Source organism: Myotis yumanensis, unplaced genomic scaffold (genome assembly GCF_028538775.1).
Source record: "Myotis yumanensis isolate MYYU_CA2020_CCGP unplaced genomic scaffold, mMyoYum1.0.hap1 SCAF_9, whole genome shotgun sequence".
Lineage (NCBI taxonomy): Eukaryota > Metazoa > Chordata > Mammalia > Chiroptera > Vespertilionidae > Myotis > Myotis yumanensis.
In genome coordinates this window covers 47,241,347-47,267,858 of record NW_027223760.1, presented here as the reverse complement: position 1 = coordinate 47,267,858, position 26,512 = coordinate 47,241,347, and the positions used below count along the sequence as shown (strand labels likewise).

The 26,512-nt window shown below is 37.7% G+C and overlaps 2 protein-coding genes across 14 annotated transcripts in view; both read left to right on the top strand.

Annotated features, from left to right (window-relative positions):
- CDK6 (cyclin dependent kinase 6) overlaps nucleotides 1-26,512 on the top strand; it is a 215,761-nt gene that overhangs the window by 13,416 nt on the left and 175,833 nt on the right. The gene's annotated exons all lie outside the window — the stretch shown is intronic.
- Nucleotides 11,108-12,936, top strand: LOC139016345 (muscleblind-like protein 1). Of its 10 annotated transcripts, none has more exons than XM_070424258.1 (3): nucleotides 11,108-11,461; nucleotides 11,651-11,908; nucleotides 12,248-12,936. In XM_070424258.1, the coding sequence occupies exons 1-3, from the start codon at nucleotides 11,108-11,110 to the stop codon at nucleotides 12,302-12,304; spliced, it is 669 nt and encodes a 222-aa protein (XP_070280359.1). In that variant the 3' UTR covers nucleotides 12,305-12,936. The 10 variants fall into 10 exon arrangements, with proteins under 10 accessions (XP_070280359.1, XP_070280354.1, XP_070280352.1 ...); XM_070424253.1 differs by adding an exon at nucleotides 11,948-12,111 and having other exon boundaries at nucleotides 11,108-11,908; nucleotides 12,164-12,936; XM_070424251.1 differs by having other exon boundaries at nucleotides 11,108-11,884; nucleotides 11,948-12,936.

Sequence of the window (26,512 nt, the reverse complement as noted above, 5' to 3'; positions counted from 1 at the left end):
CTTAGGGAATCACAAGGGTGGAGCAAACAGAAATGGCTGCCAGTCAGCCCTGTGACCGGGGAGGTCCCAACATAGGAACAATGATCCCTGCAAGCACCTCCATCTGGAGAAAGCTGTTCCCAAGTTCCTGCTCTGATGCCAGACAATCCAGTTCCTCCTCGTATGTGTCTGTGTTCCCCAGAACCTCGCTCTGGTGGTGGAGCTCAGAGGAAGCAGGACCTTGTAAGTTCAGTTTGTGGTGCTGGCCTTTTAAGAGGAACAGCTGGGTCTCCAGCAGCCTCTGTGTTCTTACTGACAGTAGGGACTTCTTTTCCCAGCTCTGGGACCCTGGGCTAGGGGGCTGGTGTGGGGCTGGCTCCTCCTGGCAGCCTCCGCAGAGATCTCCCTCCCAGTTAAAAAAGCTGCACATGTGGGTGCCAGACCAGCGCGATCCATGCCTCCGCACCTCCTACCAGTCTCAGTGTGTTTTTTCTTTACTTCTCTGGTTGTAGGATTTCCATTCAGCCAGCTTTCCAGCAGTTCTGGATAATGGTTGTTCTGTATTTTACTTGTAATTTTGATGTGATTGTGGGAGGCGGCGAGTACCTGCGCCGCCATCTTCAGATACACCTCTATGACTTTAATTGGGCCTAATCTCTGGCAGTGCCCCTCCCTGTACCACTGTTTCCACCTGTTGAAATGCTACCCATCCTTCATAGCCAAGCTCTGATGCCACTTTCATTTTCCTTTGATGGTATATTCCTTAATACCTCCTTTTGATAAAACTTCTGCTTTATGATACTGAGTATATCTCTGCCCCCATATATTCTTATGTCTATTATAAAAGATAAAATGTTAATCTTCCTTCTAACCACCCTCTTCTGATCCTCTACCCTTCCATAACCCAATTGTAAGCCCTTGAGACAGGATGTATCTTGTGGTCATGGCTGTTTACATTCTGCATCCATTGGAAATAAAATGAAAATAAGAATGCATGAATAATGGAAGGAGGTCCAGTTATTAAGTTGGGAACTATATGGAGTGTTTCCATCACATGAATGTTAATACTAAGGAGTGTCAGATAAAGGGGGGAATAGATCTGTATATTGGATTACACTTATTTGGTTCCTGGGAAGAATAAAGAGTACTGAACAGAACATTTCATTTTGTTTTACTCCAATATAGTTTATATTAAAGAAAGTTTTAAATTTAAGTCATTCCCACAGTTAATGAACTGTACAGTCTTGCACTTAATTCCATATACTGTAAAGATGACATTAGCATTAGGAAACATGCACACATTCAGTAAAAGTTGAAAATGATTTGAACATTTTTAAATGTAAGAATGTAAGGAATACATTTTAATCAATTGCTTGAATTCTTTTACTTTTATTTTTCCCCACTAATTTTAGTATCATTGGCTTTCTATACTGGAAAAACTCTTAGGAGGAGCAGAATTAAGTAAAACTTTCCTAATAATTTCTAAAAGAATGTCAAGATACTAAATCCCATTAAACTTTGTCTTCTACGTCTTTTCATAATTTGTGTATGGAGAATTTGAATTCCATCTTGACAAACTGGTAGGTTTAGTTCAGAAGTATTCTTCCAGCCTGAACTAATTCTAGTCTCAACACATATGTGGTAGGTGTGTTTGTGTGTGTGTGTACATGTATGTATGTGCACGCAGTGCGCACTTAGAACAGTTGAATGCAGGGTCCCTAAAAGAAAGGACTGTTATGTTTAAAATTTTTTTAAATTTTTTTATTATAGTTGACATACAATATTATAGTAGTTTCAGGTGTACAACATGGTGATTAGACATTTATATAGCTTACGAATGATCACTCTGATAAGTTTAGTACCCATCTGACACCATACATAGTTATTACAACCCATCTGACACCATATGTAGTAATTATAATATTATTGACTATATTCCCTATGCTATACTTTACATCTCCCTGACTGTTTTCATAACTGGCATTTTGCACATCTTAATCCCTTCCTCTTTTTCACACCCTGCTCCCTGAAAGCCAATCTCCATTTCCCTCTTGTCTGGCAACCATCAAAATGTTCTTTGTGTCTATGATTTTTGTTTCTGTTTTGTTTATTTTATTTTTTAGATTCCACACATAAGTGAAATCTTGTATTTGTCTTTCTCTGTCTGACACTTCTCTTAGCATAATGCCCTCTAGGTCCGTTGATGTTGTTGCAGATGGCAAGATTTCATCCTTTTTATGGCTGAGGCATATTCCTTTTTACATATGTACCACTTCTTTATCCATTCATCTATTGATGGACACTTAGGTTGCTGCCATATTTTGGCCATTGTAGATAGTGTTGCAATGAACATAAGGATACATACATCTTTTTGAATTAATGTTTTGGGTTTCTTCCGATAAATACCCAGAAGTGGAATGGCTGGGTTCTTCCTTTTCTCTTGTTACAGTATTTGTTTTAAAGTCTATTTTGTCTGATATAACTATTGCTACCCTAGCTTTTTCCCCACGTTTGCATGAAATATCTTTTTCCATCCCTTTACTTTCAGTCTGTGTGTGTCTTTCGGCCTGAAGTGGGTCTCTTATAGACACATATTTGCGGATCTTGTATTCTTACTCATTTGGCCACCCTGGATCTTTTGATTGGAGCCTTTAATTGATTTACATTTAAAGTAATTATTGATTACTTTATGTAATTATTGCCATTTTATTGTAATTTATTTTTTTCAAGAAGTACCTTTAACATATCTTATAATACTGATTTGGTAGTGAATTCCTTTAGCTTATGCTTGTATGGGAGTTTTCTTGTTTCTTGTCCCCAAGCATTTAGTATGGTGGCTGGCATCTTATAGCTCACAATAAATATTTGTGAATGAGTGAGTGCATGAATGAGTATGTGCCATCTAGGAATTCAGAATTGATTTCTTTTTTTTTGGTCAGAATTGAGTACCAATGTTTGAAAGCACATTTAAGTTCTATAATATTCAATAAGTATTTATTTTATTTTTTTAAATTTTTTTAAAAATATATTTTATTGATTTTTTACAGAGAGGAAGGGAGAGGGATAGAGATTTAGAAACATCGATGAGAGAGAAACATCGATCAGCTGCCTCCTGCACACTCCCCACTGGGGATGTGCCAGCAACCAAGGTACATGCCCTTGACTGGAATCGAACCCAGGACCCTTCAGTCCACAGGCCGATGCTCTATCCACTGAGCCAAACCGGTTAGGGCAATAAGTATTTATTGATTATCTTATATACTCAATATTTTATTAAAGGTAACTGACAGTGATCACAGAAAGTACCTACATCTTGAAATGTTTACCAAAAAAATGGTATTAGGTCTAGAGTTTATTTCAAAATGAGGTATAGATGAAACAAGCTGATCATTGCTGAAGCTGTGGAAGTTCCTTGTGGATGTTTGTAAAGGAGTTAGAATGCTTTGATTCTATCCTCATTCTTCCATCTATTAACTGAGTGATCTAGATAAATTCCTTTATGTCTCTTAACTGTGGTTTTCTCCATAATAGGGATTACTACTACTCTTTTGACCTTAGAGCATTGCAGTGATCAAATAAAATTATGTATATAAAGATCAACTATTATACAGATCTAAGGTATTATTAACAACAGGAATTCCTCTCCTCAAGTAGTTTATAATTTTGTGGAGGAAACTGACATGTATACAGATATCTGTATTGCTGATTGGAAGTACTCCTCCCCTACACAGTGTTAAAGTATGAATGGAGCTAGGTGTTTCTGAAAAGATGTGTATTGGATTTATATTAATAATAGTAAAATACAGTCTTTAATCTCGGTAGTTGGCGTCCCGTTTACCCAATGTGTATGCTATTCATTAACAGATTTATTGTAGGAGGGTCTGAGGGCACAGTGCCCCTGAGAACATTGTCAGGATGGGTGGGAGCTTGCGGATTTCTTTTGTGTTTCACTATTCAGATGAACTCAAAGGAGAGTTGAATTCCTTGCTTGTTCTTTCTCCTCTTTTTTAAATTTTAAAATCTCAAACAGAATTATTCCTTTTTATGCCACACATTGGAATTTCTGCTTATTAATTTTCTGAGGCTCTTCTTATGGCATAACTGTCACGTGACTTGAAATTTTATTCCATGTACTCTGTATTGAAGTCACTGAGAACTTCTGTCCACAAAGAAAAAAGTTTTCTTTCAGGGGCACTGATAGGTAGTGAGATACAGTAGTCCCCCCCCCTTATCCGAGTTTTGTCTTTAGTCGTTTCAGTTAACAGCGGTCAACCACCATCTGAAAATACAGAATGGAAAATTCCAAGAATAAACAATTCAGAACTTTTAAATCCTGCGCAGTCCTGAGTAGCGTGATGAAATCTCGCGTCCTCCAACGTGGGATGTGAATCATCCCTTTGTCCAGTGTCTCCACGCTGTATGTGCTCCCCAACCTTTAGTCACCTAGTAGCTGTCTTGATTACCAGGTAGACTGTCACGGTATCACAGTGTTTATGTTCTGGTCACCCTTATTTTATTTACTAATGGCCCCAAAGCACAAGAATACTGATGCTGACAATTCAGATATGCCAAGAAGAAGCCATAAAATGTTTCCTTTAAGTGAAAAAGTAAACGTTCTCAAGTTAATAAGAGGAAAAAAAATTTGTATGCTGAGGCTGCTACATCATTCGCTTCACTTCATCTCATCATGTAGGCATTTTATCATCTTACATCATCACAAGAGGAAGAGGGGTGAGTATAGTACAATAACATATTTTGAGAGAGAAAGAGAGACCATATTCACATAATTTTTATTTAGTGTACTGTAATAATTGTTGTGTTTAATATTGTTGTTAATCTCTTGTTCTGCCTAATATGTTAGTTAAACTTTAGGGATGAATATTTAACAAAAATATAGTATATATAGGGTTCGATACTATCCATGGTTGCAGACATCCACTGGGGGTCTTGGAATCTATCCCCTATGGATAAGGGTGGAGGACTACTGCATCTTTTTTCTTTGCTGCTTTTTATTGCTAAGCAATGTCATAATTTCTTTTAGATATTCCTAATGGTTAGTAGGAAACATTTACTTTGCCTAAAATGCTTTCTTTTTAGAAGATATAAAGCAGGGGTCCTCAAACTTTTTAAACAGGGAGCCAGTTCACTGTCCCTCAGACAGTTGGAGGGCTGGACTATAGTTTAAAAAAAAACTATGAACAAATTCCTATGCACACAGCGGCGGCAAAAACACCCGGCGGGCCGGATAAATGTTTTCGGCGGGCCGCATGTGGCCCACGGGCCGTAGTTTGAGGACCCCTGATAAAGCATAAAGTTGGGTTAACAGTTAACACCTATTCTGCAACAGAACAGGATAAACAACCAACATCTTTGCATTTCAAGGGCAGAGTTTCAAACTTGAGGTTATTGGTTCTGACCAATACATTTTAAAACTTATTAGTGGAATACAAGAAACAGAATGGTAAGTTGGGAGATTTAGATGGTGTCGTCTGCATTCCAACCCTGTAGAATCACTTAAGTTATTAAATAGCCTTGGGTAAAAATGGTATGTTTTCTTGTTGTGCCATGAGAAACCAAGAGACTGATTAGAGATTGGGCTAGAACAGCCCCCCAGAGCTAATCAAGAATGGAGTGTATTAAAATATGGGAATCCTCTTAAAGAACAGGGAAAGAATCCCTTCTTTGAAATAACACATTTTTTTTTTAAATTAAATCTTTATTGTTCAGATTATTACATTTGTTCCTCTTTTTTCCCCCCATAACTCCCCTCCTTCCAGCTCCCACCCCACCCTCCACCCTCACTCCCCACCCACTGTGTTCATCCATAGGTGCATGATTTTTGTCCAGTCACTTCCCGCATCTCCCACACCCCTTTTCCCCCAAGAATAGTCAGTCCATTCCCTTTCTATGTCCCTGATTCTATTATAATCACCAGTTCATTCTGTACATCAGGTTATTTATTCACTTGATTCTTAGATTCATTTGTTGATAGATGCATGTTTGTTGTTCATAATTTGTATCTTTACCTTTTTCTTCTTCTTCCTCTTCTTAAAGGATACCTTTCAGCATTTCATATAATACTGGTTTGGCGGTGATGAACTCCTTTAGCTTTTCCTTATCTGTGAAGCTCTTTATCTGACCTTCAATTCTGAATGATAGCTTTGCTGGATAAAGTAATCTTGGTTGTAGGTTCTTGGTATTCAGCACTTTGAATATTTCTTGCCATTCCCTTCTGGCCTGCAAAGTTTCTGTTGAGAAATCAGCTGACAGTCGTATGGGTATTCCCTTGTAGGTAATTGAGCCTCTTTCTCTTGCTGCTTTTAAGATTTTCTCTTTGTCTTTTGCTCTTGGCATTTTAATGATGATGTGTCTTGGTGTGGTCCTCTTTGGATTCCTTTTGTTTGGGGTTCTCTGCGCTTCTTGGACCTGTAAGTCCATTTCTTTCACCAGGTGGGGGAAGTTTTCTGCCATTATTTCTTGAAATAGGTTTTCAATATCTTGCTGTCTCTCATCTTCTGGCACTCCAATGACTCTGATATTAGACCGCTTAAAGCTGTCCCAGAGGCTCCTTACACTATCTTCACACTTTCGGATTCTTTTTTCATTTTGCTTTTCCAATTGGGTGTTTTTTGTCGAATCTTTGGTTTGATTATTGTACTCCTCTGGTCTGCTATTGGGTATAATATTCTTTATTTCAGTCCGTGTATGCTTACTTTCTAATTTCTTTATCGTAGCATCGAGGGTCTCATTAGTTTTCGTGAGGCTCTGCACAAATTTATGGCAAGCCCTCAAAATTGCGATTCTTAGCTCCATATCCTCCATTTCTGTCATGTTTTTTTGTCTCCGCATCTTTTATGCTTTCTTGGTGCACCCCCTTGTGGTCTCTGTGCGCAGTCTTGTTCTAGCCAAGCCTTAATTGTTGTAGTTAACACTAGAGGGATTTGACCCCCAGGCCGACTGGCTATAGGAATCAGCTGTATGGAAAACGTCTGCCTTCTGGGGAGGCGCTAATCCAGCCTTTGCCTGAGGCGATCGGCAAATGGCTGTGCGCAGGCTTTGGGCGGGGCGGGATCAACAGGGCAGGCGGAGGGAGCAGTTATGGCCACGCTCAGTCCCGTTCCCAGAGGCTCTGCTTCTCAGAACCCCGGCAGCCGCTGCAAACCTCGGAGAGAAAGCTGCCCTCAGGTTCCAACTGATGCCGGATAATCCCGCTTCTCCCGTTGGAGTCTGGGTCCCTAGAGACTCGCCCGGATCTGGAGCCCAGAGTCTGAGACTCACTCCCGACAGAAAACGACAACCGCGCCCTCAGCCACCAGCCCGCTTTGCGCGCACCTCGGTACCTTTGTATTTTCCACACTGCGCCGCCTCTGAGCCTCGATTTGCTGTTCTCTTTCCTTCTAGTTGTAGAGTCTCTCTTCAGCCAGCCTTCCTGTGGTTCTGGGTGATGTCCGTTCAGTCTTTTAGTTGTATTTTTGAAATGGTTGTTTGCGGCAGCGGTCTCCGGTGTTTACCTACGCCGCCATCTTGGTCTCCCCTCGAAATAACACATTTTTTACACATTAAGTCACAAAAGAAAAGTTTTGATATCCTGCTAGTCATTACAAATTATTTTAAGTTCATGAGATTTAATCAGTGGTTATTTAGCTAACTATTAATCATTAGTCTAGAACTTGGGGTTGGTAATACCAGTTGGGTTCTCAACTAAACCAGTTAGTTTTTGCAAAGAGAAAAAAGGCTGTGCCCTGGCTGCTTTGGCTCAGTGGATAGAGCATTGGCCTGGGGACTGAAAGGTCCCGGGTTCGGTTCCAGTCAGGGACACTTGCCTGGGTAGGGGCCTATGGGAGGCAGCCGATCGATTATTCTCTCTCATCATTGATGTTTCTATCTCTCTTCCTCTCTCCCTTCCTTTCTGAAATCAACAAAAATATATTTTTTTTAAAAACGCTATTTCGGAGGCATTACTCTCTACTCCTTAAAAGTTGGCTGTTTAGAGAGATGGCATTGATCTCAAAGAGAGCTATGCAAGAGCATGGTTGACTCACTGGTTGGTACCAATTCCTAATCCTAGAGAAACAGGACTTTTGAGATGAGTCAAGAGTAGCATCTTTGTTCATGAAAAATTAGTTTTTCCCCGCTTTAGCTGATGAAATAAAATTAAGAAATAATTCCATCATTAGGCAAAGAAAGAATGGTCTAGAGATGTATTTTGTGACATGAAGGGACCACATATACTCATTAAAAGGAGAGAAGAAGGTAGCAGAAGATGAGCTAAGTTGAGGTAGAGGTGAGAAATGCAACTTGGTGAAGATGAAACATGGCTTCAGAACCTGGAATTGCTATGGACAGGGTGGCAAAAGTAGTTTACAGTTGTAAGTATACAAAACAGTTTATTCTTGTATTATTATTTATTAATATATTATTTTCCATGTGAACAACTGGAAACCTACTTTTGCCCCACCCTGTATATCTGAAATTTCTTACACTTCAAAATCTGAGAACTGGTGATATAGATGAAAATGCTGTCATATATAGAAAGTCCTCAGTGCTATTCTTTTAGATCCGTAGTTGTAAAATGGTAAGGATGTCTGATTTCTTATTCTTGAGAACTTTACAGTAGCACATCTTTACATTGTCCATTTTGCCTACCATGTCAATATGAAATAATGCATAAATTAATATAGCATGTAGGCTACCCATTAGAACATAAGCTCCATGAGGGAAGGAATTTTTGTTTTGTTCACTGCTTTATCCTTAAAATCTAGAACAGTGCCTGACATACAGTTCAATAAATATCTGTTGAGTGACTGAGAGAATAGTTAAACTATAACTAAAGATTACTCTATTACAATAATTTTCTTGACAGTAAAAATGTTATTTTTTATTCACTCCTTGCTATTATTGCATTTAAAACTCTTTAGAAGATTATGTAGGTCTCTACTATGATAGTAAATTGGATTCTGAAATTGGATTTAAGAGCTATTTAATAATTTAATGATTAGTGAGTAGATTGGACACTAAGTATATCCTTTCTAAGCTAATTCATCCACTGATGTTTTATTAAATTCTGAATATAATTTTAAACAAACAATATTAAGTGATATTTTAGATGGTCATATCATTTGTGGCAGAATTGATTTAGATATTTTAGTGGAAATTTTAAGATGGTTTCAAATTCTCTGGGTGGTGAAATTCTGTAAGGAAGATTGACTAACATACATTTCCTAAAGCAGCAATTTTCAACCTTTTTTTTTTATTATGACACACATAAAACCAATTATTAAAATTCAGTGGCACATCAAAAAAATGTATTATATTTTTTGCTGATCTGACCAAAAAAAAAAAAAAACCAGGTATAATTTTGATTCATACACACCAGACAGCTCTTGTGCTGGCTGTTGTCATTTTTTTTTTATTTGACAACCTAAGGGAAAAGAGGTCAATGCCTCTGATTAAATAGTCAGGTATTGCATGTTTAAAAAATTATTGCAGCACACCGGTGGAAAATAACTGTCCTCAAGAATTTGACACAAGGTGTAAAGCCCTGTATAAACAGCTACATTTGTCCTTATAAGTCGTGAGGCCCACATGGCCAGTCCCATCATGAACCTTGCCCCAATACTACTATTTGATGCAACCATTCCAACCACCTTCATTCTTTGCTTAGATTGGCTGATTGTAATCTTCTAAGGAGTCTGATATTACTTAGTCATGACCAGTTATAAAGAACAATATTAATAAAGAAGGAAGGAAAAAAAGAAAAAGAAGGGAGGAATAGAATAGAACAGAACAGAATAGAATGGAACGGAACGGAACCGAATGAAAATGTGTGGTGTTCCCAGCCAATTGTCAGGTATATTACAAGGAGTTACTAGAGGACCAAGGGATTTGTTTGCATTTTTAAAAAATTTAAAGTAATCATGTTTTTCTGTTAAAGTACTTGTTCTTGATTAATGTTGCTGTGTAGTAAATTATTCCAAAATTTAGGGGCTTAAGACAAGCATTTTCTTATGCTCAAGGTTTCTCTGGGTGGGGAATTCAGACAAAGCACAGTGAGAATGGTGTATCTCTGCCCCATGATATCGAAGCCTTCAACTGGAAATGACACAGCAGCTGAGGGGTTGACTCATCCTGAGATGTTCTCACTATCAAGACTGGTTTCCACTGCAGCTGAATGAGTTGTGGCGCTCACCATGCTCCTGTGACCGGGCACTGACAAGTTCAGTTTGCCATCGCGGGCCTCTCGGAATCCGGACTCCCACAATGCCCTGGGCACTCCTGCTGGTGAAAAAAAACATGTGAGAGGTTGGTACTAAGAAGTGCCTTTCCTGATATCTCTGCTGCTTGGAACTGCTTCTAGAGCAGTCTCTGCTTTTGCCTTGCTTGCTGCCAGCGAGACTGTGACGACAGCACATCCACCCTCCACCTCTAGCCCAGACATCCCCATTTCTACTTAGAATCAAGAGAAAAGCTCTAAGTATCTGGCATTGCCCTAGTCTGCTTTAGTTTTTGAACAAAAAGTTTGCTGGAAAAAGTAAGATATCTTCTGCCAGGAAATCAAGGAGGAAAACAACAAAATCATTTTCTCGATTTTGCTCTAAACTGCCGCATCAGTCTATGCCAAACTAATCAATACCGATTGCACCACCAAACTCCATTGCAAATTCAGCTGTGAGGAGATTCCCTTTCAGACAACTTTGCTGAGAGCAGCTTGGAAAATCGGTGTCCAGGGGTCTGCCACGTTTTCATGCTTGCATTTTGGGCTCAAAATTGGCATTGGGAAGGGGTTACTGAGGGCACAAGGCTGATTCCAGGCCCTCCTTTTAAACGTTCATCTACTTAAGGTCCTAGGATTTCTCTAAAAAAAACACCAAAACCTCTTTGAATGAACAGTTTCATGCTGTGAATTTCTAGTGGGAGATCTTTTCCTTGATATTGACACCACATTTTTCCATGTACTTTTAAAGCAGGGAGTGGGGGAGACGTATTTTGGAGGGGATGTTTTCATCATCATTTTACAGTTTTGTCAGTTCAGCATTTTTTTTTTTGGGTAGTAGTTTGTTGTTGTGTTTTGAGGAGGGTTGGGTTTGTTGGTTTCACTGAAAAATTTAACTACCTGTAAAATCTAAACATGCTTGTTAGTGTCCCACCGATTCGGGACACAAAATGGCTAACACCGGAAGTATGTAGAGAGTTCCAAAGGGGGACTTGCTCACGGCCAGACACGGAGTGTAAATTTGCACATCCTTCGAAAAGCTGCCAAGTTGAAAATGGACGAGTAATCGCCTGCTTTGATTCATTGAAAGGTCGTTGCTCCAGGGAGAACTACAAATATCTGCACCCACTCCCACACTTAAAAACACAGTTGGAGATAAATGGGCGCAATAATTTGATTCAGCAGAACATGGCCATGTTGGCCCAGCAAGTCCAACTAGCCAATGCCATGATGCCCGGTGCCCCATTACAACCCGTGCCAATGTTTTCAGTTGCACTCAGCTTAGCCACCAGTGCATCAGCAGCCTTTAATCCCTACCTGGGACCTGTCTCCCCAAGCCTGGTTCCAGCAGAGATCTTGCCGACTGCACCCATGTTGGTTACAGGGAACCCTGGGGTCCCTGTCTCTGCAGCTGCTGCAGCTGCACCACAGAAGTTAATGCGGACAGACAAACTTGAGGTATGTGGAGAGTACCAGCGTGGCAATTGCAACCGAGGAGAAAACGATTGTCGGTTTGCTCATCCTGCTGACAGCACAATGATTGACACCAATGACAACACCGTCACCGTGTGTATGGATTACATCAAAGGGAGATGCTCTCGGGAAAAGAGCAAATACTTTCATCCTCCCGCATATCTGCAAGCCAAGATCAAGGCTGCCCAATACCAGGTCAACCAGGCTGCAGCAGCACAGGCTGCAGCCACTGCAGCTGCCATGGCTCAGTCTGCTGTCAAATCACTGAAGCGACCCCTCGAGGCAACCTTTGACCTGGGAATTCTTCAAGCTGTACTTCCCCCATTACCAAAGAGGCCTGCTCTTGAAAAAACCAACGGTGCCACCGCAGTCTTTAACACTGGCATTTTCCAATACCAACAGGCTCTAGCCAACATGCAGTTACAACAGCATACAGCATTTCTTCCACCAGGCTCAATATTGTGCATGACACCCGCTACGAGTGTTGTTCCCATGGTGCACGGTGCTACGCCAGCCACTGTGTCCGCAGCAACAACATCTGCCACAAGTGTTCCCTTCGCTGCAACAGCCACAGCCAACCAGATACCTATAATATCTGCCGAACATCTGACTAGCCACAAGTATGTTACCCAGATGTAGAATTTTCATCACTAAACAATCATACTAAAGAGGAAAGGACACAGTGTGCTTGGTTAGAGTAAAGGACAAGGTCATTAGCCATATTGTATATACCGTCCAGCAACCCCCACAAAAACCCCTCAGCCACAAGACATCCAAATATTGCATGTTAACCAGAAGAGGAGACAACATGGAAACCCACTGCACACTGTTGCCTATACACTTTGTACATTTAATTGATATTCGTGCTGAGGTGATATACCTGTCTATAAAAACAAAAAACAAAAAAAAAGACTGAGTTTCATGAGCACAGCATGATGAAGGCTGGGACCTGGGCTGGGACCTGGGCTGGGGCTGTGAGCCAAAGCACCTGTACCTTGCCTCTCCATGTGGCCCAGGCTTCCTCTCAGCATCAAGACTTCAAAGTAGTTGGATTTACATGCTGCCTCCTGGCTCCAAAAGCCAGGAAGTGTTCCCAGGAACAGGTAATGTCATTTCTGCCACATTCTGTTGGTTAGAAGTGAGTTCAAAGATTCAGGGGAGGGGACATACAGTATCTCTTGTTGGAAAGAGTGTTAAAAGAACTTGTAATCATGACATTAGTATTTAGTGATTAATACCAAGAGTTTTATAATAAAAAAGCAAGGTTCCTGCCCAACTATTCCTATTCCCCGTACTCAGATACAACATGTTTTAACTGTTTTTGGTGTTTCTGGTAGTGTCCTCCATAAGTCTAGATAATGTGCTATGCTCTATTTCTTGATATTTAAACTTCAGATAATATCTATTGATTTCCTACTCTGAAAGCTGGATATTTAGCTCATCAATACTACTTCCTATTCATCTCTTTCAACTTTTGTTAGATAGGGATATTTTTATTTCATATAATAATTTTAAATGTAACAATATAAATACAATTTTATATTTAAACATATTTTTGTTCTTGTACTTTTGGCAGATCTCTTGATTTTCCATTTAGTAAGAGGAAGAATGTTTTATCTCCCTAATCTTTCTTCCAGCTCTATACTCCCTTTAACATCAGAACTTCTATCATGTACTTTACTGAAGTTGTTAAAAGTTGTTAAACAGTTGCCTCTGTTCTACAACCACAATTGCAGGCCCAATGGTACAATGCTATGAGGTCATAGGAAGCCCTTTCTTAAATACAGACATCTAGATTCCGTTTTGTTATTCTGCATCGCTTTTTAAAAATTATAAACCTATAGCCCTAACCAGTTTGGCTCAGTGGATAGAGCATCGGCCTGCGGACTGAAGGGTCCCAGGTTCGATTCTGGTCAAGGGCATGAACCTTGGTTGCGGGCACATCCCCAGTAGGAGATGTGCAGGAGGCAGCTGATCGATGTTTCTCTCTCATCGATGTTTCTAACTCTCTATCCCTCTCCCTTCCTCTCTGTAAAAAAATCAATAAAATATATTTAAAATAATAATAATGAAAAAAATAATAATAAAAAAATTATAACCTATTTTACATGGTCTTATTCAGACCATGGCTTTCTTGTAGTTTTCTTTTTCCTGGAGTCTATAATTGCCTTTGTATTTTTTTCTTGCACAGTTTGCCGTTATCACAGCCTAAAGTTTTTTTTCCGAACTCTTCATCATACCATCTGTTTCTATTGACTTGTCTCATTTTCTGAAGTTTCTTTGATGTTTTGGTGTACTCTGGGCTGTTTATTTACTGGGCCTGATGACCAGTTGTCTTCCTGGGACTTTTTGGTCTGCTCCTCTGGGTTGGAGCCACTCATTCCTGCATCATGGAAATGGTTCACACCCTAGTTTTGCTAGTGTACATTTGTGAGTAATTTTCTAAGGAATTGTGTATAAGAGATAAACTTTTTGAACCCTTACTTATTTGGAAACGTTTTTATTGTCCTTTACATTTGATTATGGTTTGACTGTTTTTAGAAGTCAGTATGAAAAAATTTACCACAGAACCTAAACACTGTTGTTCTCTCTGTATAGAGTGTGTCATTGAGTAATCATCTGCCAGTATGATTTTCTAATTAATTTTTCATCACTTTTTTGTCTGGGAGCTGCTATGTTCTTCAGAAATATGTGTCTAGGTATGTTGCTTTTTAAAATTCCATTTGCTGGGCATTTCGTGGGATCTCTCTCTGTGCAGATTAATTTATTTTATTTTTAAAAATTGCTTCTTCCTCTCTATTCTCTTCTTTCTTTCTGAGGTTCTCCTGTTAGGTAGATTTTCCATCTTTCAGTTTGGGACTTCTGAGTGTCAAAGTTCAATCTCACAGATTGGACCTCTATGTGTCTTACCTCCTTTTCCTCTATTTTCTAACTATTTTATTTGGTTTTGTTTTACTCTATGTGCTAAAGAAATCTTTTATATTACTTTCCAAACATCTAATAAATTCACCCTTTTGACAGTTATTTTAACTTCAAAACACCCTTCTTTTTTTGTTCCCTTGTTTTGTTTTGTTTTTAAGCATCCTATCCTATTTACATGGGTGTAACATATCCTTGAATTGCTCTACATTTTTATGAAGTTCTCCAAATTATTTCTGGTTTAGTCAGTGTTTAGTTTTTAACTATTGTTTTTCTTGTTGCTAGATTCCTGAAATGCCTGATGATGTTTTAGATAGCCTTTTGCTTTTTAAAAAAATTAAGCTTATTGAGTTATAATTTCTATACAGTAAAGACATCCATTTTAAGACTGTTTTTTTTTATGAGTTCTGACAAATTTATACACCCATATAACCACCATCATGATTAAGATGTAAGACACTTCTCTTAACCCAAAAGTTCCCTCAGGCCCCTATCCTCTTCTTCACCTGGACCCCTGACAACCACTAATGTTCTATTATTAGATATCTGTCCTTTCTAGAGTTTCATGTACATGGGGTTGAAGAGTATTGTGTTCTTTTGTACCTGACTTTCACAAATATTTCTGAGGTTCATTCATGTTGTTGACTGTTTCAGTAATTCCTTCTTTTCCATTATATACATTTGCCACAATATGTTTATCTATTCACCTATTGATGTTACTTGTGATGCTTCCAGTTTGGGGTTATTGTAAATAAAATGGCTATGAACATTCATTCATGTACAGATCTTTGTGTTGGTATGATGTGCTTTCATTTCATCTGGGTAAATACTTAGAAGTGGTTTGTTGGCTAATATGGCAGATGTATGTTTAATTTAAAAAAAAAACTGCCAGTCTTTTCCAAACTGGTCTACCATTTTATATCTCCACCAGCAACATATGAAGGTTTTATTTGATTTGCATCTTAGGCAATACTTAGGGTATTGTCAGCCTTTTAAATTTTAACCATTGTATTTTAGGTGTGAACTGATATCACATTGTGGTTTTAATTTGCATTTACCTAATGACTAATGTTGACCATATTTTCATTTGCTTATTGTTCATTCTCTTACCTTCTTTGGGGAAGTTAAGTGTTTAAAAACGGGGTGCACCAAAAGGTCATTGGTTCCATTACTGGTCAGGGCACATACCCGGGTTGTGAGTTCAGTCCCCAGTAGGGGCATGCAGGAGACAGCTGATCGATGTTTCTCTCTTATCTATGTTTCTATTTCTCTCTCCCTCTCCTCTCTCTAAAGTAAATAAACATATTGAAAACTGGGTCACTCTGTTGCATTTCTACATTCTGGAATGTCTTTTATATTGCCTTTTTATTTTCTTAAGTGTCTCTCAAAGAAAAGATTTTAATTTTTCTAAAATCTAATTTAGCATTATTTCTTTGATGGCTTGTCCTTTTTTTGGTATCCTATTTAAGAAATCTTTACTTTCCCCAGAGGCACATAGATTCCTTTATATGTTATATTCTAGAATTTTACAGTTTTTGCTTTTATGTTAAGTCCATAATACATTCACGTTAAATCTTTGCATGTGGCTTGAGGTAAGAGTCAAAGTTCAATTTTTTTCCTGTCTGGGTATCCAGCTGTTCTAGCCCCATTTGTTGAAAAGACTATGCTTCTTTATTTCCTTGGCATCTTTGCCAAAAATCAATTGACCATATACTAGTAAATGTGGGTCTATTTCTGGACTCTGTTCTGTTCCATTGGTTTATATATCTGTCTTTTTGCCAATGCCACGATATTTTGATTACTATAGATTTATAATATGGCTTGAAATCAGGTAGCGTAAGTTTTCCAACTTTGTTCTTTTTCAAAATTGTTTTTGACATTTTGCCTGCTGAAATTTTGCTAAAGAATTTTTCCATTTATGTTTATGAAGAATATTGTTATGTAATTTTCTTTTTTCATAATGCCTCAGGTATTGGTTTTGGGATAATGTTCACCTCATAAAATGAGTTGATACAAGTTTCTAGCTCCTGAAGGATTTTCTGAAAGATTTTGTGTAGCATTAGTATTATTTCCTTCTTGCAAATTAATAGAATTTACCAATGTAGTCATCTGGACTGAGCATTTTCTTTATGGGAAAGTTTTAAATTACAAATTGTATTTCCTTAAAAGACATGAAGCCATTTAGATTTAATCACTTTTTGTGATTTGTGTTTTTCAAGGAATTTGTATGTTTCATCTAGGTTTTTTATTTATTAATATAAAGTGTTTATCTTTATTCTCTTATGTTTTTTTAATGTCTATGGAATCTGTAGTAATGTCTCCTTTTGTTTCTGATATTGGTAATTTGTATGTTCTGCCTTTGTTTTTCTTGACAATACAGGTAACAGTCTTATCAATTTTATTGATGGTAAGCCAGTTTTGTGTTCATTAATTTCCTCTATCATTTGTCTATTCCATTGTTATTTACTATTGTTTTTATTTCCTTTTCCTACTTTGTGTTTAAGTTTTTAGTTTCTTAAGATAGAAGCTTAGCTTATTTCTGCAATCTTCTCTTCTAATATAAAGCAGTTATATTGCTTTATTTACTTCCCACAGATTTTGATATACTGTAGTTCCATTTTCATTGCATTCAAAACATTTTAACCTTATTTTGGTGATTTCTTCATTGACCTGTGAATTATTTAGATTTGTGTTTTTAAATATCCAAACATGTACAGGATTTTTCAAATACATTTCCGTCTAATTGAATTCTATTGTGATCCAAGAACAATTCTATTTTATTTTAATCCTTTAAAAATTTCGTAAGTCTTGTTTTGGTCCATATAATCTACCTTGGTACAGGTTTCATTTGATTCATTTTTAATATTTCTTAATTTCCCCCTCATTATGTTCATGTTTTCCTTTAAGTCGTTGCGCATATTCATAATATTTATAGTAGTTGCTTTACTGTCTTTGTCTGCTGTTCCATAATCTTTGTTATTTCTGGGTCTATTTCTATTGACTGATTTTTCTCCTGGTTATGGGCTATATTTTTTCTGTATGTCTGCATGTCTAGTGCTTTTTTATTGGATGCCGAACATTGAGAATATTATATTGTTCACTCCTGGCTTTTCTTCTATTTCTTTAAAGATGTTGGACTTTGTTCTGATGGGCAGTGAAGTTACTTGTGGTTCAGTTTGATCCTTCCAAGGCTTCTTTTTATTTATTTATTTTTTTATGGGGAGGGCTATAGTATAGGCTTTACTGTAGGGCTAGTTTAGGTCCACTGCTAAGGCATTAATCTTTTATGGATTCTCTTCTTTGGCTGCTGAGAACTAGAAAGATTTCTTGCCCTATGTGAGCTCTAGGAATCATTCAGTTTACAACTTTCCTCAGAAGCAGTCTTTTGCCTAGCCTTGTGCGGTTTCCCATGTGATTTCGAAGCACTTTTTCTGGGTAGCTCTTTCTTCAGTACTGTCTCACAAATTTTAGTTACCTCAGCTTCCTTGTCTTCTCAGCTCTACCTGCTCAACTCACCGAAACTGTAGGCCTCACAGGGAGTTCCTTCTCCTTGTGCCTGTGGTCTGGAAATTGCCTCCAAGCAGAGAGCTAGGGAAGCTTATTTCCCCATTTGTTTCCCTTTTCTCAGGGATCACAGTTCTATACTACCTATAGTCCAGTGTCTGAAAACAGGTGTTTCATATGTTTGTCCAGTTCCGAGTTGTTCATAGCAGCAGGAAAGTCTGAACCCTCTTGCTCTCCTACTGCCTTGTGTGTCCATTAGTTTTTATAAAAACTGAGTAGGTATGACTGTGAAATAGGACTTCTTAGCTTTTCCTAGGGCATGGCTTCCATTCCATTACAAATATTTGAGCATGCCGCTGATAATTCACGAACATAAAAGTGATAATACATATACAGATATATATTAAAATGCACAAAACTAACGATTTTGAAATGAGATTAAAATGCCTATAATAAAAAGTATTTTCTTAATGTGTCTCCTGGATTATATGTTCTGCACTTTGGAAACCACTGTAACTTTGGTGACTTTCTCCATCAATTTCTTCCACCAACTGACTTCTATTTATTTTTTATCATCCAGAAAAATCACTAAGCTCTCCTTTTTTTTTTTGATGGGGGGGAAAGATACCTGTCTGTACTTATGGATTTACTTCTTTTACTTCCGCAGTATCTGAGAAAGACTACAGGCAAATATTTGTGATGCCTCTGCCATTATGAACTGGAAGGCCATCTGATATCTTTCTTAAAATAAATTTTTGAATAATTAAAATGTCATCATTTCTTGTAGTTCAATTTGCTTTCCTGAATGAAGTAGAGGGTGGAGCGGCCTCAGAATTGCTTATAAACTGCAAGAGGTTTTTGTTTTTGTTGTTTTTAATGCAGCAGTCTTTAAATTTGGATATGCCAAAGGGCCTGTAACCCAAAGTAATAAGTAGTCTGCATATTTCACTAGGAATGAAAAAATTAAGAACCAGCTGCTTTGGAAAAATATGGGAATCATGTGAGATAGACTTCTCCCCTATTTATGTTACATTCCTTAATTTGGGGGAGCTACAAATAAAGAAAGAATACTATCTCATTCTTCAATTGCTTGTTGTGCCTGGCTATCTAAATTCATTGTTATTCTAGGTTTTCTTACTGTTAGTATACCATCCCTAAAGCCAACAGCTGGCATAAACCTATAACATGCAGTAACTAATATGATATATTGGGAATATTAACCAATTGATTTTTCTTAGGAGAGACAAAGTGGAAAAAAAATAAGCCCACTATTAATTCTTTGCAGGAATTTCCCATGTCTGGTGATTTAAAAGAATAAGTTCTGCATGTAAATGAATCATTGCAAACTTAATTGAAGCTGGTTGGATATTCAAGATTACTCAATGTGGTATGTTTTTGATGGAGATAGGAAGTAAAAGAGCAAGGTCTATAAGATTTGTGTATGTGTGTGTGTGTGTGTGAAGACTCAGCCAGTCATTTAATGTTTCTCACTGAGGCTCATCAAGGTATCTATTGCTTGTTAGCTGTTTTTAAGGGGAAATTTACCCGCACGTTCCTCCCCTCCCCAAATAGCTAATTATATACTGGAAGTTTCAGTACATTGTTCTCAGTTTGTGAAGTCAGCGTATTTCTGGAAGCGCACTGTGAATGTAGTTCTTAGCTGCACTGATGCTTTTGTTTCTCCATCTCTGCAGCCAGCACTGTACTGTAAGGACACAGTTCTATCGCTATTTTTCCCTCACATTTGATGTGGTAGTTTGCATACAGCTGCAGAGTAGACAGTTACCTTTGAAAGGAACATTTGGCTGCTCTAATTTGATTAAAGAAAACCACCTCAATCATTTCTAAACTGAGAACGTTTTCATTTTAACTTGGCAGTAGGAGTTGGGAATGTATTCACTGCACTTAGATATGTGGGGGAGCAGACAGGGGACAAAACCAACAGCTTGAATGAAGAAAGCTTTGGTGCAATTTTTTCTTTTTGAGGCAAGCAGTGTTATATGGGATTGATTCTCTTTCTCTTTCCCTTGCAAATTTTCTGGAGCCATGATTTTCACCTCCATCTTCTTTTCACGGTTATTTTCTCAGTAATTCCAATAAACCTATTTTGGCAGGGGTAGATTGCCAGCCTAATAGGATTTGAAGGATTTTGAGGTTCTTAAAAATTATCCCATGTTTATATAGAAACAGAACCCCAAATCATAAATGACTATGCATCGCATGCGCTTTCTTGGCTACTGTTGGAAATGGACTGAAAGGCCATGGGTACGTAGACCAAGGGTTGGAAACTTAGTTGTATGTAGCTTGTGTAGAAGAAAATTGCTCCCCGTAAGACGCCTATAGCCCTAGTGCTGGGCATTTATCTCACATAACGTGTATTTGCTTCTGAGATAGAAGTTCTAATCGCTCGGTTGTGTATGACAGTTGAAAATTTATTCTGCTTATCGTGGCGTGGCATCAACTTTATACATATGTTATTGCAAATGCTTGAACACGGGCTTAATATCTGTAGGTTAGACCATGAACAAATTCACGAACCATAATTTCATAATTTAATGTATGGTGTTTTGGGAAAAGTACTATCCTGGCATCTCAGATTTTAAAATTTGAGCATGAAATTTTAAAAAGTTTGAGGGCACACATGAGGTCTTGGAAACAAAACCACATTATTATTTATTGATCCTTGGATATTATTGATAACCTAAGAGTGGAGTTCAAATGTGGGTTCACATTCTCTTTCTACGATGTGACTCTATGACTTGGCCATATTATGCTTCTTACCGCTAAGCTTCAGTTTCTTATTTTGTAAAATTAGGACACATATTAAATGTGTTTAAGTTCCTGTTATGTGCTCGACACTTGGCACATATTTAGTTACCTCACTGCCTCGTTCTCTCATCCTTGGTACAACCACTCAGCTACTTGGAATGTTTTGAAGAAGAGTGATTTTCTTCTGAACTCAGTAAAGTCCTCTTCAAATTCTAACGTTACGTGCGTCTTTTATAATCTTGAAATGAAATTATTAAGTCCAGCAGGAATCTGTCAGGTCTGCCTAGTATTCCTATAGATAACAAACCACAGTTGCAAGACCTGGGCATTGTGAACATGGGAACTGTTCAATAATGTTTGTTGGATAGACTTAGGTTGTCATCTTGAATTCTTTTCCATCTTCTGCCATCTTTAGATGCTAGAATCATCTCCACATTTCATCATAAGACTTAATGCACTTGAAGTCACTCTAGTCTGCTTTTTTGAGAGCCAAGAGCAGTCTTTCTGTTTTGTTTTTATATACAGTAGAAAAGTGTAAATCTTTTCAGTCACTTTAATGTCATCTAAGTGTACAAAATGGTAAAGGAACTACAAAGATGATTGCCCAAAGGCCTCTGGATCTGGGAACTCATGGTTTTTCTAGTAGATAAAACTTGGTAAATGTTATTAAATCCCTCACTAGCTCACAATGCTTATTTGTCCCATAATATAACTGAATAATTTACTGCAATGCAATAAAATATTGCAAAAAGTAATACTTGCTGTTTTTGTTTTGTTCCTTTACCACAATTATAACATGAAGTAGGATTTAGAAAATTGATTGCTAGTGTTTGAGGAAAAGTTGATTTTATTTGAATAGGTGTTTGGAGACCTGTGGGGATTCTGCAGAAAAATGCTAAATGCTGATTTTTTGTGTGTCATTTTAAACTTCCTTTTTTCTCGGTAAAGTATCATTGTGATATTTCTCATATATAATTGTTTTTTATAAAAGTTTACTTTTAGATAGCCCAGTACTGTTGAATCCTGTTAGTGTTCCCAGGTTTATTGTCTTGTGTGGACTCTAACCTGGGTGCAATGTACACATTCAAATTCAATGAAATTATTGAACATTTTTAATGAAATACATAGAAGCTAGACTAAGACCCAGGGTTTGTTTTATTTTATTTAGAAACTAGAGGCCCAGACCCTCAGCCTGGTCTGCACCCTCTCGCAATCCCGGACCCCTCAGGGGATGTCCGACTGCCGGTTTAGGCTGGATCCTGCAGGGATCCCTCTCTCAACCCGGGACCGCTGGATATTAACTGCTCACCTGCCTGACTGCCTGATCATCCCTAACCTCTCTGCCTGCCTGCCTGTCTGATCACCCCTAACTGCTCACCTGCCTGCCTGATCGCCCCTAACCGCCTCTGCCTCAGCCCCCACCACTGCGGCTTTGTCCAGAAAGATGTCTGGAATGACGTCCGGAAGGTCGTTCGGCTGTTCGGTCTAATTAGCATGTTACGCTTTCATTATTATAGATAATGAAAGTGTCATACCTTTTTGCATGACTGAAGCACACTTACTTCTTAGTAACATAGTTACTCTCACAGCAGGAGTAATGGAAGTGAGGAAGATTGTTTTTCCCATTTTGTAGATAAAGAAATTGACACAGAATTTAAATGACCTGTCAAAGGTCACCTGACTCCTGGTGTTTTCTCTCCTATTTTAGAGTTTTCTATCTAGTATTACAAGTGTTTTAGTTATGCAAAGATCATTTGAATATGACTGTTTCGTTAAGTCCTGTTTGGTAATTAAATACACATAAACTGAATGCTGAAAAAGACATGTCGATTATTTGAGGAGGAAACTCTTCTGTTATCAGAAACAAGAGGTATAATGAAATTCCATATGTGTGTGTTAATTTTATTTATTTCTTTTGTTAATTTTTTTTTAAATGGTTTGTTGTAATAGCCATAAGTAGAGACAGATACACCTGGAATGAGAACTGTGACATGATGTTATTTGTTATTCATGTTGCTCCTCAACTTGGGGCATTCAGCTCTTCGTTACCTACCCTAGCCCAGTGAGAAAAGGAAGGAAGAGTGACAGGTCAAAGGAAGTATGCTCTCCTCTGAATCTGGCACCTGAAGTGCTGACAGCAGTGTCACTTGGGCTCACGATGACTCAGCACTTCCTGGTTTCTCTTTGCAGCCCTGCTCAGGCTAATAATATTCAATGACCTTGGTCCACATTGAGGGTGTCAGGGAACCTTGGGTTTCCTCATCATCAAAAATTTGAAATCAGAAATCATTCCTTCCTTTTGGTTTTTAATTAATTAATGGTATTAAGTATAAACCATTAAACTCCACGCTGGATTAGGTGATATTTTTTTTCGGGGGGGGAGTCTTTTATCTTTTTTATATTTTATTGAATTTATTGGGGGACATTGGTTAATGAAATTATATAGGTTTCAGATGTACAATTCTGTAATACATCATCTGTATATTGTATTGTGTGTTCACTGACCAAAGTCACGTCTCCTTTACTATCCACTACCTCCCTCCACCCCCTTTCCCTCTGTTAATCACCAGATTGTTGTCTGTGTCCATGAGTTTATTTTTTCCTTAATTTCTTCACCTTTTTCACCCAGTCCCCCAAATTCCTCTCCTCTGCCAGCTGTCAGTCTGTTCTCTGTATCTGTGAGTCTGTTTCTGTTTTGTTTGTTAGTTTATTTTGTTCATCAGATTCCACATATGACTGAAATCATAAGGTACTTGTCTTTCTCTCGCTCACTTACTTCTGTAGGTAAAATAAGGACCTGCTCTCCAGGTCCATCTATGCTGACACAAAGGGTAAGATTTTCTTCATTTTTATGGCCAAGTGGTATTCTATTGTGTAAATGTGGCACAGCTTTTTTTTCCACTCATCTATTGATGGGCATATGGGTTGCTTCCAAATCTTGGCTATTGTAAATAATGCTGCAATGAACTGATCTTTCAGATCAGTGTTTCGGGTTTCTTCAGATGTAGTCCCAGAAATGGAATCGCTGGGTCATAAGACAGTTCCATAATGCCTTCCACAGTGGCTGCACCAGTCTGCATTTCTACCAGTAGTGCAAGAGGGTTCCCTTTGGCCACATCCTCGCCAGCACTTGCTGTTTGTTGGTCTATTGATAGCCATTCTGACAGGTGTGAAGTAATATCTCATTGTGGTTTTAATTTGCATCTCTCATAATTAGTGACATTGAGCATATTTTTGTTCTTAAGATGTTCACAATCTAAGGAAGTAGCGTTGGCCTTGAACTATAAATAAATATATCCTTACCTCAATTTAAAGCAGTCCTATTATAATTCATTTGGTCTTTGTATTGTTTCTGTGCAGTCAGCCGGGGCAGCAATGGAAGGAAATGAAGTTCAAACTACAGTTGCAGTGTATTTGCTATTTAATTTTAGGACAGGCTTAGTGACCAAACAGGGAAATAGTGGATCTGTTCAGTGGACCCTCATCCCTTTCTGAATAGTCCAGAATACAGCCTCTTTGTGAGTAAAAGCAGAATGTTTTCATTAGTTAGTTATATATCTAGAACTAACCCACATTGTTAGACTCTACAGTATTAATATTGAGCCATCTGGAGATTAAATATTTCAGAAAACCTAGAAAATTCTAGAAAATCTGGAAACCTCTTTACCTCTTTTCCTGGGTTACTTATTTATCATTAATTACAGGACATGGTTGAGAGTTTATCCATGTTGACAACCAACTTGGTTTAAAACTTATTAAATAATTTAAAAACCATTTTATAGATTATCCAGACATGAAGTTTCTTTAGAAATATATTTTTATTATTGAAGTCCATTTTAAAGCAGTAGTTTACAGTGAAGAAATGCATACCTATATTATAGCAAGAATACTGCTATATTTAAAACATATTTATTATTAAATGTTTCTTGATGTGTTTTTCATCTTTACAGAGGTCTCTAAATAGGAAGAATTTCTGGGCCTTTAACTGCTTCCAAATAAGCAAAAGTGAAAATTCCTACAGAAAACATAGCCCTGACCTTTTTGCACATGTAATCCAAATAAAAAGTTAGCTTTGAAGTGGCGTCTTGTTACATAATCATACTGAAAAATGCAATGATATGGATTCCTTTGAGTATCTTTCATTTGGAAACATTTTGCTTATGTGACTATCCTACCAGCTGAAAATAGATTATGTTCTGGACATTCATATAATCTCCTGGTCTCAAAATACTTGAGAAATTACACAAGGAGCTTCATTCCAAAGCATAAGATTTTCAGAATGGTTCAGGCTATTGGAAAGTTGAATGTGGGATTTCACACCATTGATTATTAAAATAAAAAGCAAATAATAGGAGAAGATAAACAGAATTTGCAAGCCCACTTTTTGCCAGGCAGAACATCTGTCCAATCAACAGTAAATTACTTGAAACAGCATTTCCTTTCTAGAAGGTGGTTAATGTGTGAATCATTTTTTTCAGACATGCCTGTCAGCATTTCCACCAAACTATGGGCCAACTCGACATACAGAACAAAGAATAATGATCAATATAGGAGAAAGCACACAAAACCCCTTCTTGTCTTATGTGTTCTCTGAGATGCTGCTATAGAAATCTGAGAATGTGTAGCATGTGCTCAAGACTCCATGTTTCTGGTGCTGCCCACAATATAATAACAGACATTTTGATTCCTTTTTTGCTTTTTCTCATCTGCTGACTTAGTGAGCACTCTGCATCTTGAGCTGTAGCAAGGAATTCTATTTAATTATGACTAAAAAAAATACCAAATGAAATTTCTAATTTAAACATTTGACATTTGTAGGGAAGTCTTTTTCTTAACTTTCATAATTAAGGAATTGAGCAGTTCCATGAAAGAAGGCTAATTCGTAGAAAGTTGGCATCTCTTCTGTGCATTAGTCCCTTTTTCAAAGAATTAGCCTATGCCAAAATATATTTAACACTAAAACTCATAATTTAATACTTTGTCGTTTGACAAAATATTTCAAGATTCATTGTTTATTGCAATCCTTATGGCCACTTATGAACACTCACTATGCCTGCTATTAGAGAATTCTAGTTAATAAAATGTTTACTTTCTTATATGGGTTGGCTATTTGTGATAGGTGAGGGAAGGCATTTTGTCATGTCTATTTAAACAAAATCAATTGTATTATGTTTTGGTTAGATACAAATTTCACTCTTAAACTTTTCAGATTATGGAGGGAAAGGTTGAGAGGTTTAGATAGTAATAGTGAAGGGCAAGCAGAAGTTTTGATGAGGAACAAAATAATGAAAAAGAAAAAAATATATAGGAAGAAGAAATTTCTGTATGGATAAATAGAATAAAAACCAAAAATATTAGAAGAAATCAAAGTAAATAAATTATTTCTTAGTTTTGAAATTTAATTAAAAGATCAAAATTAGCCGAAACCGGTTTGGCTCAGTGGATAGAGTGTCAGCCTGAGGACTGAAAGGTCCCAGGTTTGATTCCGGTCAAGGGCATGTACCTTGGTTGCGGGCACATCCCCAGTGGGAGGTGTGCAGGAGGTAGCTGATCGATGATTCTCTCTCATCGATGTTTCTAACTCTCTCTCTCTCTCCCTTCCTCTCTGTAAAAAATTAATAAAATATATTTTTTTAAAAAAGATCAAAATTAGTA

Coding starts and splice junctions, on each gene's coding strand:
- LOC139016345 (XM_070424249.1), top strand. CDS start 11,108: ATGCTTGTTAGTGTCCCACCGATTCGGGACACAAAATGGCTAACACCG.